We start from the raw sequence: 14,088 nt of genomic DNA, 5'->3' as shown, positions 1-14,088 counted from the left end.
AAGGATCTAAACAGGGCAGGAGAAACTGGTTTAGTTCAGCACACCAGTGGAAGAGCAAATACATCTAAGTGGGATATTATTATGATTGCCTGTAAAGGAAGCAGCACTAAAATCATGGAATACTTTGCAGTAGTCCACTGGCTACAGCAGGACTGCATGCTAATGTCAGCTCTGGTAAATTTTATGAATAAGTATCAATTCTATATGTGTACTGTTCTGTGAAAAAGTCAGAGACCACCTTTCATTTCATTTCCAGCCAAAAGGGCATTTTTTTTACTCCATGTTTGGAAACTCCTGTTTAGTTTTTACTTATTTTCCCATGACATTCCCGTTCCTTATGCCAATGGACTTGGACAATTGACAATCTTAAATCTTATCTCCTCTTCTTAAAAAGTAGTAACTTATACTAAAAGGCCTTTTTGACTAAAAATTAGATAAATGAAGGGTGTCCTCTGCCTTTTGCTCAGCACTCTAAATAAAAGAATTCATGCTTGTGTCCAATGTATTCCGTGGCTAGTAGTTGTTGGCTAATAAAGGCAGCGTAAGTGTCAGCCTTCTACACATCACAGCCACACCTGTTGTCCTTCATTTGAAGATGTTCATAAGCTTAATGGAATGTGTGTCCAACTGTATTTGGTTTGGGACACTTTGAATTCATATTTTTGGTTGGAACCAACAAGAATGTTTTAACCTAGTTTCTTTTTCTTTTTATAAACTTCCCAAATTTCCCAAAAGGCTTCATTTCTTATCTGGAATTTTGAGTGACCCCAACCTTTTGTCTGTCTAGCAATTGAATTCACTTGTACATTTTTTAACACTCAGTTACTTAGATACAGAAAGCAATGGATTTAGAAAGGAGTGTTGTGTTAGGTAGCATCTCTTTAACTTTACTGTGCCTCAATGCAGTCTCAGGTTCTTTGTTGAAGCCTGCCTGTTCACACACTCAGTGAGGCCAAGCCAAACACTCTTCAGATAAAATCTCTGATTAACATACCACTTGGACAAATCACTTCTCTTTTACAGAGGGAACAGTCTCGGCGGTTCCCATTACGAAAGGAAATGAGTGTTTTTCAGATACTTAAATGGAGCCAAAATCACAAAAATAGTCAAGGCCACCTAAGTGAGCATAGTCAAGAAAGTGGTAAGGTAACATATCAGAAAAAATGCTACAGACAAATGGACTGATTGTGAGTGTGTGTATGTGTGTACTTGTGTACAGTATGAGGAGGAAGGCTGCTGACAGATGCGCTCATACTAAACTCACTAACAGCAGTTTAGGTGCCAAATGTGAATTCCTTGACCGGTTCATCTTTTCTAAGACAAAGTGTCCATTGTTGCTGGCCTCGTGTTGTTTTTTCCCTTTAAAGAGAGTGAAGCCACTGCGGCTGTCCCCAGGGGTGCTTCATAATCCTTTCTCCTTCCTTTTCTCTTATCCTCCTTACACACATACACACAAACACACAAACATGAGTTTATCCTTTACAGCCTCTAATTTGTCTCCCAAGTTGTGAATACAATGGCGCCAAGAGATCAAGAGCCACAGTGTACACACACACACACACACACACACACACACACACACACTCACACACTTTATACTTGCAGACCCGCTATATACATACAAATACAAGTACACATGCACAGATGCACACATGGCTCTAAGAGGTGTACAGGAAATGACCCTATTGTTTTCAGGGTTCCTTCTCTCTCCTCGACCCCCCCATCGCCCCCCGCCCCCATCAGTACAGTCAAGGTTAGTCATAGTCAAACAGCACTTATGGCAAATAAGCTGTTTAGCTACTTTAGACCACTCAAAACTCAAAACAATACTCATCAAATGTATAATACTGCACAAAAATCATTTATTTACTTTCCAGCCAAAATGGCAAATCACTTTTGAGCATCAGCATCAAACTGTTTCACAGAAAACTACATCAACAACTACATTAAATATCAAATGTATAAGTATGTATCTCTTGCCATTATAATAGCTTCTATTCTGTGTGGGAGACTTGCTTTCAGTTTTTCAAGTAAATCTGCAGGTACATTTTTCCACACCTCCAAAGTTCATTCCTAGAACTTTGTTGCTTTGAGTGCAAATTTTCTTCCCTTTTTTGGACATTTTCCCAAATTTAGCCATGTAAAAATTCCAACCACAAGCTAGGTCTCCCCTGATCAGTACTTGCTCAGTGGTGGACAGTAACAAAGTAAATGTAATTCGTTACTGTACTTAAGAATTCCTTTTGTGTATCTGTACTTTACTTAAGTATTTGCACTTTGGGTGACTTTTTACTTTCACTCCACTACATTTCAAAGTCAAATGTCTTACTTTTTAATCCACTACATTTTGCTAAATCTGTCATTCCTTTTGGCTTATGTGAGTATAAAAAGTCAAAAAAGTCAAAACAAAAGAAACATGAAGCAAGAACACCAATGAAGGCACAGCACACACTTTGTTCTGAGCTTGTTTTGATCTGTTGGATATACTGACCCAGTGCAAGCATACGGTTAAACATCAGTGCAGCAGCATAACATTTTGGGAGTGTCTATTCAATACAAATGATGGAACTAAGCTAACTTTGCATAATTAAACCACAGTATAGAAATGTGTACACATATGCAGTTGTCACTGGCATGTGTCTTTTTCTGAATTTACACAAAGACCATTTAATTGTATAGTAAATTTGTTTTTGCTAGTTTATGTTCATGAACATACAGTGACCTGCAGATGCAGTATAGTAGAGGAAAACTCATTTGTGATCCTGTGTTTAAAGCAGGTTTTTATTAAACTTAAAAATAGCAAATAAATCTTAAACTGAAACTTTGCTTGTTTGCATGAAGTGATTTCAGAGCCACTCAGTTCTACTAGATGGAAACTGTTTGCCTTCAGTGTTTTGTGCTTATGATCATTTTCATAGACATCAGCATCACTAATTAACAACATTCTGTTAAAAGACTGGTTTACCACTGGAGTATTTCACCTAAGATGAGTTAATGAAGCAAGAGATTTGTTAAAAAGGAATGAGTACAGGACATTAAAGTCATAATTAATCTTTAAGTACTTTTACTTTCGATAAGTAAGTACATTTGAAGGCAAATACTTTTGTACTTTTACTCAAGTTGAGGTCTAGAGTAAGGACTTCTACTTTTACTGGAGTAATATTTTACCTTGGGTATCTCTACTTTAACTCAAGTACATGGTTTGTGTACTTTGTCCACCACTGGACTTGCTTCCCCCAAATCATGTGAAGCCAGCCATCACATCTTTTCAAACTGCTGCTATCGAAACGTCATTGGACAGTTCATCACGCTTGAAGGAGAACATTCAAAATTCTGCCAATTCTGTTGGGTCAGCTAAGAGATGTCCATGCTGACTAGCATTGCACTGTGGGAGTGATGGGGGAGAATGAGAGCTATCCTACACTCCCAGAGACAGCGAGGTCTATTGTGCTCTCTCAGACTTCTGTCTATAGATGGCTGTAGCATACTGAAGATCGAATTGTGGTTATGCCACTTGGGAGCATTTTCTTCTTTTTTTGTGTATTTTGTTCTCTCAGTAAAGACTTCTCAACAGCTATACATCCTTTCTGACTCATAGTATTAAGAGGTCTTCTCACAGTGGAAGGATAGACAGAAACACCTGTGGATTCTTACAAATCTGAAGCAAGAGTGGAGCTTGATTTTCTCTTGTCTCTCAAAGATGAAAGCTTTAAGTTCTGTTTATCTAAAATTATAAATAAATGAAGGGTGCTCTATTCTGCACATTGCTGTATCTGACTTTGTCAGTGTGCACACTATTTCTTCTGTGAAAAGCTAACCTATGAATTGAGCTTGGCACTTTGAGACTTTGAGACTATCATTAAACTGGTTCATAAGCAACATACTGTGTAATCTTTAAACTTAAGGTGACCAGGTCTCTCAAACGAAAACATTGGGCATTTGCAGTTTGATGGTCAACATGTCATTAAAATATCCAACGTTTTATCCATGAAATAACAAAGGGGGACATTTAATGTATTTTGACCATGGAAACTGTTGTGCCGTAATAAACTATAGTGAATAACGACTGATAAAATTGGGTACTACCTAATTAACTTTGTAAACCATGTCAGAAAGTCATATAGTAGCCTACCATGGTGAGTGAAGCTATGGTAAACTATGGAACACTGAATAAAGAATATGGTCAGCATGAATGGGAATAAATTCCAATAGTCCTATTAAACGATTTAGATTTCAAAAGTCACGTAAGTCAAGTAAATATTTTGGCATTAAAAGAGACCCATGGCTATAGTCCAACAGCGAGACCCTAAACTCACCCCTGGGCTAGCTCCAGTTCTGAAGACACAGAGACTGCTACTATCAACATATACCACGTCATATAATGACTGTTGAAAAAAGATTGAAAAATTATGCACATTTTATCGATCGCAGGGTAGCCTACATTCATGTAGATTGTATACCTATTCAAATCAGATAGCTTACCTATTACCTGGTAGCATAATTCAAATCCTGGAACCCCACCCCTGCTTTTTATTTCTGGGTTATGTTGTATCTTGAGATGTTTGTGAGGATGAGGACTGGTGATGAGGACTGGTCCAAGGACTTTTCTGCGTATTTTTATTCACAGGATTTACAGAGATGCTTGTTCACCCTAATTTAATTAATTCTGAGTAACATAAGGGTAGCATTAGAGGGCTATGTGACAAGGCAAGACGACACAAAGCAGAGATTAAACTAAGGCTAGGAGCTAATAACGGCTAATAAGGGGTTAATTCGTCATTTAGAAAGTAAAGTGAATGCATATTTAGATTTAGCTCCAACATCAGGGTTAATTACAGTGTCCAATGTATGACTGAATTTCGTGACTGTCAGAAAGCCCATTGAAAGCTGCCTGTTGTTATTGAGTTACTCATTAACTTCTTCCTCAGGTGATAAGTTAAAGGCACACCTCGCACAACCTTTGCACAACATGCCTCCATTTTCTTCCTATGGAAATGTCTAACACAATGCTAAAATGTGATGACTGAAGAAAGCAAACCACTACTTCACTATATTTAGAGGAACAGCAGAGCCAAAGCTCAGGTAGGTGAGCTTCAGTACAAGTCATTTGCTTGGTATCACATTACTATTTACAGAAGGCTACAATCATTTAGCCACTGTACGCTACTCTGATTGGATCACATATATGATCACATGTGTGTGTATATATATATATATATATATATATATATATGTGTGTGTGTGTGTGTGTGTGTGTGTGTGTGTGTGTATACAGGGTAAACATAAACACATTATGTATGTTAATTCAACTACTTCAAAACAAAGCCAAAATGATGATGACTTACATAATAATTTAACTCTATTACATTCTATTCTATTACAAAAAAATAAGGATGAAATGAAGATAAAAAACCTGTATGAGCCACATGATTAGTGAAGATCAAGTTTCCTGTTCAAAGCTATGACAATGTCACTGCACTAGCACTGCAATAACCTGCACAAATGTGGCTTGAAGAGACTGCTGAAACGAACTGAATGGGCAGCATCATATGTCTCTCTCTTTGCTGATGTTATGTGTCAAGTACAAACACACTGTGCTCAAATAACCACTATGGCTCTTTATGCTGTGTTCAACCACAACAAGGAAAACAATCACTAGGTAGGCTGGACTCTGTTACTTTAACCACAGACACATGGAGTCAGGTATAACCGATTCTGCTGGATTATACAGACTGAAATTACAGTATTTTGTTTCGCATTTATATAGCAGGCAGCACACCGCCAAGGTAGAGAAAGGTAGGCCTCAAAATCATCCTTCACCTGCGTGGTTGCTTAGAAATGAACACAACTAAGATGCTAACTGTACATTTCCCACTGCTTACATGTGTGATGTATACAATTTATGAACCAATATCAACAGCTGTTTAGGAGATCAGACTTTCAACTATTTAAAAAAAGTAACAATGACAATGCAAAGTCCTCGAGACAATACAATGAGTACTGACTCAGAAAGGAGTAAAGGAAGACTGGAGAAGGTGTGGGGGAAGGGTGATTTTACTTACAATGGTGCTGCTGTGGAGGAGGTCAAGTGAAGGACTTGTTCTGTGTATATCAAAGGCGAGGCGTGTATAGGGAAGTTACTGCCAGTTTTCCCCTGTAAACAACGCAACAGATAATACAGTGAGAAAAGTTACAATGAAATAGAAATAAAGAATTAAACTATGGTGTGCAACAACAGTCAAACAGGGATTATGTTCCATTTCTTCCTGCTCATCCTGTAATGATTTGAAAAATGCATTACTGCCATAAACATTCTATTATGAAACTGTTTCCATCTACTTCAGACACACAAATACACAGAGGTGAAAAAAGCTTAAGTAATTATACTTTGTTGCTATACTTAAAGGGGAATTCCATCAAGTTTTTACATTTCTGCATAATTCAAGTGTTTAATTCAGTTGTGCTTTGATGTGAAATGGTAAACTGTAGAGAAACTTACTGACTCCAGTTTCTTCATAGTGTTGGTGATATGATTCAGGGGTTGCAATGTGTACAATGCGAATATAGCCATGTGATTTACTATCCAAAACATTCAGTGAACCTATGCGTATCTAGCTATGATGCCTATTATATTATACTATACTATTATAACACTCTGCATGTGCCGCTCTGTGAATGTATTTTTAAAAATATATTTTAGGCCAAAACCTCATCGTAAAACCACAGTGAATGTCACAGCCATCAGACAACATATTTACAGTTATTTTAAAAATAACTTCAAACATGCCGTTCCAGTGAATAATTCTGACTTAAAGCATTTCACTTTAAACCATTTAGAATTACTTTCTTTACATCTTAACTATTTAAACAGAAACTTATAATGCGTATGATATAATGCTGGAACTTCCCTTTAATATTCTGAAAGTTTAGTTTTTTTTACTTGAGTATTATTGAAATTGAATACTTGTATGTACATTTGAATACTTGTAAGTACATTTTCCAGAGGAAAAACATACACTCTCAGAAATAAAGGTAGGAGGGGCAGTACCTTTCTTGTCACTGGGGTAGTACCCTCAAGAGTACATCTCAGTACCTTTACTCAGGGAACAAAATTGTACCATAATCCACTGAAATTAAATTTCCTAAATTGTATTCATTCCATACACCCCATTTCATCTCAAGGCTTTTTATTTTATTGTTCTGTTTTAAAACATGAGGTTACAAAAAGGTTAAAATACATGCTTTTCATCTTGAAAAAACTTATTTAAGGTAAATATTTGGACCTTACAACTGTTGTACCTTTGAGGGAGCATTTACTTTGTTTGTTCCTTGATCTATGAAAATGTACCTGCACATTACCTTTATTTCTAACAGCATACTTTTAAAATTTAAATTGCATTTAAAATAAAATGGTTTCACATGCTAATATCTTTGGGTGAAGACCAGAGCTGCCTATTATTTGACACACTACGTACAGAGTCTGTTAAAATGGTGAAGACCAGATGGACTTGGCCACCGTGCTATAGCTGTTTCAGGATGTTAGCAGTCTTCTTATAGCCTAGGCCGTCTTTGCGGAGAGCAACAATTCTATTTCTCACATTCTCAGAGAGTTCTTTGCCATGAGGTGCCATGTTGAATATCCAGTGGCCAGTATGTTCGAATTGTACCCAAAACTCCAAATTTAACAGCCCTGCTCCCCATTCACACCTGGACCCTGTAACTCTAACAAGTCACATGACACCAAGGAGGGACAACAACACAATTGGGCACAATTTGGACATTGTCACTGTGAGGTGTACTCGCTTGTGTTGCCAGCTATTTAGACATTAAAGACTGTGTGTTGAGTTATTTTCAGAGGACAGTAAACTGACGATTTCGAGTTATATCCAAGTTTCATTTCTATAGTTGTTGTCCCATGAAAAAGTATAATAAAATATTTGCAGAAATGTGAAGGTGGTACTCACCTTTGTGAGATATTGTACATATTTGTCTCCACACTTACACTTTAATTGATTAAGGCTTGACACAGTGCTCATACTCGCACTGAAGTAATATTAAAACCTCTTGAGAAGACACTATTTGTAAGTGACACCTACTTCCACATTGTGTGAACATTTCACTATAAATAGAAGAAAATGTCATCTGTAAATTTAAGAATTAAGAGCATTTTCCTTCTTCTATAAGGCGACTGTTTTAGCAAGGATTTTGTACAGAGAATATGTAGACCACATATCCTTGCTACTGGAGCAAAACTTTGTATCTCCAAAACTGGTTAACTTTTGATGATGGCTGTGCGCACAGAAGCACAAGGGATATTCCCACACAGCCACAAGTGGTCATACTTAGTAGTGTTTTGGACCCTGAGCCCTTGTTGTGCAGAGAGTATCTCAAGACAGGAAGAGATAAAAGGGAGCTCCTGACGGGTGTTTACAGCCAACATGCTGAAATGAATAGAACGAGAAGCAGAGAGGAAGTGCTCTAATAACACAGCAGACGTTTCTCTGAACAATGGCTGCTGCCAAGACAAGATTTTGATAAACATGAAACACACACACACACTTCTGTAAAGAGGTGTGTGTGTGTGTGTGTGTGTGTGTGTGTGTGTGTGTGTGTGTGTGTGTGTGTGTGTGTGTGTGTGTGTGTGTGCGTTTACACACTCAGAACACTTACATGCCATTTGTAGGTTTCTCCCATCCTGGGAAGAGTATGTATGGGTAATGCAGTTACTATGTAACTGTTGACTGCAGAGAGGAAAACTGGTCTGGAAACCTAGTTTATCAATTAAACTGGCTTCATTATAGATCACTGCAACAAGACAAAGCAAGTATTGCTTAGCCGAGGCCTTTTCAATCTCTTAGTTTCTTTTATCAATTATAAAAACATATAAATCTATATGTGTAGGTTCACTGATAGCAAAGAATATATCAGTGAACAAGTATCTCTGTTTGTGTTTAGACAACCCTTGCTTCATATCACCACCACTGTGAAGAAATACTGTTTAGGTTTTGTATGATTAAAGCTGTGAACAGAAGGACACTCAGGTAGCAGCTGACTGTCCTTCCAGCCTCATTGGTTGTCACCACCAGTGTCAACCTGCTTGCATATCCAAATGCTGCATGTTTTCTATGGCATAGCAAACTACATAACTAGCTAACTCGTTTGATGACACATAACATCATACATTATGACAGCTGTGATCACTATTACTAGTAACCCCAATGACTTTCTTCAGTGAACTGTTCAGGACTACACATGGCATCTACCATGATATGTTTATAACATGGTTAAGTCAATTTTACATAGCAAGGTTCAGTAAAGTGTTACCAAAAACTCTTAGCTCAGATTTACAGCTATGTTCATAGTGGTGATAATTATCTGCTAAACTGCTGTCTGTTGAAGTGGGCAACCATAGTTTAGATCTTGCTTCAATGAGATCATGCACTCAGTAAAATGTCTCTTATTTGTGCAGGATACAGTCGAGCATGTGGTCAGTAACTCACACTCTGTGTGTGTTCGGCACTCTTTGGGCCTCAGGTTTAAGCCAAACACTCCTAACTGTGGGCTCTTGTGTGGTCAACAGAGAGAAGGTGAGTCAGAAACACTGTCGTCCTTTTTTTCTTGAGCCACAGAAAGTGTGACTGCACTGGGAACATCCTGTTTGTAGGCACTCATTTCCTGTTTTTGACTATAGGCATCTGACTTGAACATGTTAGTGGTTATTGTTTATACAAATGATCAAATATAGAATTTATTTTCTTTGTTGTGCAATGACAGAATATGACTGATCAACTAAGTTTGGATATGTACACTGGCAAAGTGTGAACATAAAGGGCCCATATAATTCAATGATTTTAAAATAAAAGACTTTGATTATGTAATTACACTTTGTTAAAAGCAGACTATTCACTTCATATATGGAAACAAAGCTGCAAAAACAGCTCATTTTGAACTGTTTCTATATATTCTGTTTTTTATATCCACATACCCAACATAATATAGTTTAGCTCTGCCTATTCACATTAAAATTATAAGGAGAGTTTCAGCCCAGACTGCTTCAGAACAGAGCTCTTACATATATCAAAGACATGGTAGCAAAAACATCCTCTTTATTTTTAAAAGATAAAGGAAGGTTGAAAAATGGTGATGCAAAACTTAATTATAACTGTACCCCATAGCCCCGGCTAGTGCTAATTAACATATATTTGCATGTTAGGTCAGTTAGAAAAAGAAATAGAAAACTGGAAAATGAAAAGTGAATCTCCAGCAGGTGGCACTGATCTTCGTTTTCATTTTCCTTTTCATTCTGACAGTTAAAGTGTATCCACGATGAAAACGGAATCACAGACGGTCACTTTGCTCTTAATTTATTCATTTTGCATTTTCATTTTAATTTTGTCAGATTTGCAGCTGATCGCTATGAAAAAGAAATAAGAAAGTAAACTTTGCGTTTTGACACGTGTTCTGCGTTTCATGAAGAAAAGCCAAAGCCAAAGTGAAGTTTGTGTTTTCTTTTGTCTGTTAGCGTTTTCATTTTAGATTTGACCATGAGAAACCAGAATAACGACTAAAATGAAATGATAAACAGGCGTTTGCAATTTATTTTTATTTTTGTCACAAACAGCTCGTGCTCGTGTAAAAATAAAATTGCAGATGAAGGCATTTCATTTCATTTTAAATTTTGGCAGGATATTTGCGCAGAAGTTTGGAAAAAGAAATGTTAAAAAGAGGTTTTCATTTACATTTTATTGTTTTCATTTTCATTTCCTTTTCCCATATTTATGGGCTCTGGTCATTTCAATGGTTACGCTAGTGTGAGGCACCATAATGTTGATGCTGCACCATTTAAGGTGAAACAGGAAAATTCGAACGAGGAGCAGGAAAGAAGATGAATTCAGCTGCTGAAAGAATTGAAGGCATGAAAAGGGATTAAAAATGAACAGTTGCGCTGTTTCTGGATGATAGGTTGATAACAATAAGTTATTTTTGCTGTGTCACAAAATCAGTAGGTCAGTATTGTTTTGTCCTGTTTGTTAGCTAAAGTGATTGTGGTTCGCAGCAGCAATTGTTGTGAGAGTTTGTAAACCCACAACCTAACTAGAACGTCAATTAGCTGTTCACTCTAACTTTACATTGTGGCATTTGTCTGTCCGACGTTTATAAAGGGTTTCATGGCCATGAAGATTAAAATGATCGTTCATTGCGCTTCCATGAGTTTGGGGGCAGAACTTCTGAAGGAGCACTGAAGGCAGGGGTGTATTTGTTTTGCTATTGTGTTTTTGTTGATTTTCGAAGTGAAAAGAATTTAACACATCCTTCATGGATAACAAACATTTTAATGTACAATTACTGATTTTTAAATACTGAATTGAAGACACTGGGAAAAAATATAACACATAATGTGGCCTGTGCTATGGCATATTTTATGTTTTATTTTTTCCAATAGCCAGCAAATAGAATATGTGCACTAAAGCCTAGATCCATATTTAAGTATATTCACTCTAGAGGATGTTAGCTTATTTTCACTTTTACTGTAATTTGACTGAGGATGTTCAAACCTTTGCATATGACTGTACTGTTATATACTATTTCACATACTATTCTGAAAATTATTCTGATACACCACTTAATTGCACAACAGAAATTTTCATAGAACCTCTTGTCAGGCGGAAACCTATAACCAGTTTTCTGTCAAAACACTTTCATTTCTCAGGCTACGTTTGACTGCAGCAGACGAAACCTGTCATCAGTACCAGAAGAGATATGGCCAAACGTGACCAAGCTGGATCTATCGGAGAATCACTTAGACCTCGCCCGTGCTAATGGCCTAAAAGAGCTGCAGCACTTTGACCATTTGATCTCACTCAATCTATCAGGAAACTACCTCCCCCTGCTGGGGAAGCAGCACTTCTCCCCTCTCTTATCTCTGCAAGTACTGGACCTCAGTGGATGCAAACTGGCTGTAATAGAAGCTGATGCCCTGTTGAGCTTCCCCAGGTTACAAAAGCTTTATCTGAGGAATAATTATTTGCAAACTCCCCTGTTAGCTATACAGACTGAGTTTGTGGATATCAGCAGTAATCTTCAACCAAACGGCAGATTCAAAACAACAGAAAGAAGAAGAGTTTATAAGCAGATGGATGAGAAAAGACAGCCTAATGGTGTGTATAAACACATTAGTGTCTTGATTGGTGTATGTTTTAACTGCTTTTATTTTTTAAAGTGTCTTACCGACCTCGGCCACATTTATCAAACATGTAAGAGTAATTCTGTTTATCTCAGATCAGAGTGCCCATGTTTTATTTAATCCACATAATTGTATTAATTAGGATGTAAAAGGTCCCTTGATCCTACATTAGCACTTACTATTCAGTCCAGTTTGATGAATGTCTCAGAATAATCCATCATGAGCCAGGATCAAGAACTTGACCTTTTACATCCTAATGGTCCGGGTGCTGCGTTCCTCCATCACAATTTCACATAACCACAATGAAATTAAGGAAGACATTTTTACCCATATTAAAGGTCACCATTCTTTCCCTTCTTTTGACATAGGAAATGTTCTTAGCATAATCACTGAGAGTCACTTCCGTCGTAAACTGCTGGCAGAGACCTTGGTGGTCACCACTGACGCAAACACATCCAACAAAAACGGTTGGTTATTTTTTTGCGTATGTTGTCTATGACTGTGTTCACACTCATTTAGAATCTTGATAAACGTCTGGTAAAATGAACAAAAAGCCACTCGGTCTCATATCTCACAATTATGACTCATGGCATTTATGGGATAGTATCCCATTATTATAAGATACACTATCTTATATGGGGATATTAAGACTAGTATGAGACTTCCTTATTGTAACTTAGTAAATGGCTTAATCTTTTTCTCATGGTGAAAATGGGCTTCACTATCACTATATAAAAAAAAAACAAAAGCTACAAAAAAAGCAACATACCAATATTTTAGAGACTGTACTCTTCACCGGTTAGATGCCAACTTTCTCATTTGTTCTATAAAGAAACAGAGCAGCGAGTTTTTCATTAACTTGTGCTACAATCTCCTTACAGACACTGACAATGGTCTGAAAAGTGCTTCAGGCAGCTGGAAGCTCCTTGTTGCCGTTTTGGTTACAGCCATCATCATCTCCATCCTCATCGCTGTTGGTGCAAAGTGTAAAATCGTGCACAAGTACTTGGCCAGTTACAGGCACTCGAGGCTCAGTGAAACTGACACATCCAGTCACTGCGACCCTTCTAGCTTTGAGGTGGGCTTCTCCAGCCAGACCCACTCAAGGAGGGGCACACACTCAGGCTCAGCCGAAGGTGGTGAGATGGAGGAGGACGATGACGGCTTCATTGAGGACAATTACATTCAGGCCAGTGAGAGAGAAAGAGCAGAAAAAGAGGCACAGAAGTGGGACAACGTGGAGGATGAAGACGAAGAGGACGAGTTGGAGTTCACTATTGGGTAGCTGAAGGAGAACTGAAAGAGCTTTGGGCTGACACTAGGTTGAGCTACTTACAATATTTGCGATGACGGAAGCAGCAGGACTTTTTATAAGCTTATTTATGACACTGATTCCTTCACATGTATTCATTTTTCATGTACTGTGTTAACCTTGTGAAATAATCAGTCCATTCATGTCCAACAACTAAATTTAGTTGAAAATAGAACTTGTTCTAACAAGTGATGAGACTTCATGGAGTTATAGACTGGATGAATATCTAGCAGTGCACATTTGAATTTTCACTTCACTTTTCAATCTGATTTCTATGTTGTTGTTTTGTTTTGTTTAATCTTTTCGTGGCTTAAAAACTAAGTTTAATATTATAACTTAAGTGAAAAACTCATTTTTAGTCTTATAGTTTAACACACTTTTAAAGTTCTTCGTCTTTGTGCTGCGGCAGCCTCACAACATTTGGGACTAAGAAGTCTCTCAAGCGGACATGAAAGGGTTAATAACTCACACGGGCTACACACCTCCATTTCTGACTTCACTCGCTTTAAGCTTCACTGAATAAAAAGCGTTTTAAAGAAGTGTTTTGTGCTCTCCCGGTATTTAAAACGTCCCTCAGCGGCTCAAGTGTGTC

General features: G+C 37.5%; 1 protein-coding gene across 2 annotated transcripts; it reads left to right on the top strand.

The window, feature by feature from the left end:
- The first annotated feature begins 4,953 nt into the window (after positions 1–4,953).
- Positions 4,954–14,035, top strand: c26h1orf210 (chromosome 26 C1orf210 homolog). Of its 2 annotated transcripts, none has more exons than XM_017721319.2 (5): positions 4,954–5,082; positions 9,470–9,587; positions 11,711–12,158; positions 12,553–12,651; positions 13,066–14,035. In XM_017721319.2, exons 2-5 carry the CDS (start codon positions 9,483–9,485, stop codon positions 13,467–13,469), a joined length of 1,056 nt encoding a protein of 351 aa, XP_017576808.1. In that variant the 5' UTR covers positions 4,954–5,082; positions 9,470–9,482; the 3' UTR covers positions 13,470–14,035. The 2 variants fall into 2 exon arrangements, with proteins under 2 accessions (XP_017576808.1, XP_017576815.1); XM_017721326.2 differs by lacking the exon at positions 4,954–5,082 and adding an exon at positions 5,691–5,796.
- The last annotated feature ends 53 nt before the right edge of the window (positions 14,036–14,088 follow it).

The sequence above is a fragment of the Pygocentrus nattereri genome, chromosome 26, assembly GCF_015220715.1.
Source record: "Pygocentrus nattereri isolate fPygNat1 chromosome 26, fPygNat1.pri, whole genome shotgun sequence".
In the NCBI taxonomy this organism is placed as follows: domain Eukaryota; kingdom Metazoa; phylum Chordata; class Actinopteri; order Characiformes; family Serrasalmidae; genus Pygocentrus; species Pygocentrus nattereri.
This window is presented reverse-complemented; position numbering and strand designations above follow the sequence as displayed.

What these genes read in the sequence shown, in the direction of transcription:
- c26h1orf210 (XM_017721319.2), top strand. Translation starts at nt 9,483, where the DNA reads ATGTGGTCAGTAACTCACACTCTGTGTGTGTTCGGCACTCTTTGGGCC. An exon ending in GTGTGGTCAACAGAGAGAAG is followed by an intron (nt 9,588 to 11,710) that starts GTGAGTCAGAAA and finishes TTCATTTCTCAG; the next exon opens with GCTACGTTTGACTGCAGCAG. An exon ending in AAACACATCCAACAAAAACG is followed by an intron (nt 12,652 to 13,065) that starts GTTGGTTATTTT and finishes ATCTCCTTACAG; the next exon opens with ACACTGACAATGGTCTGAAA.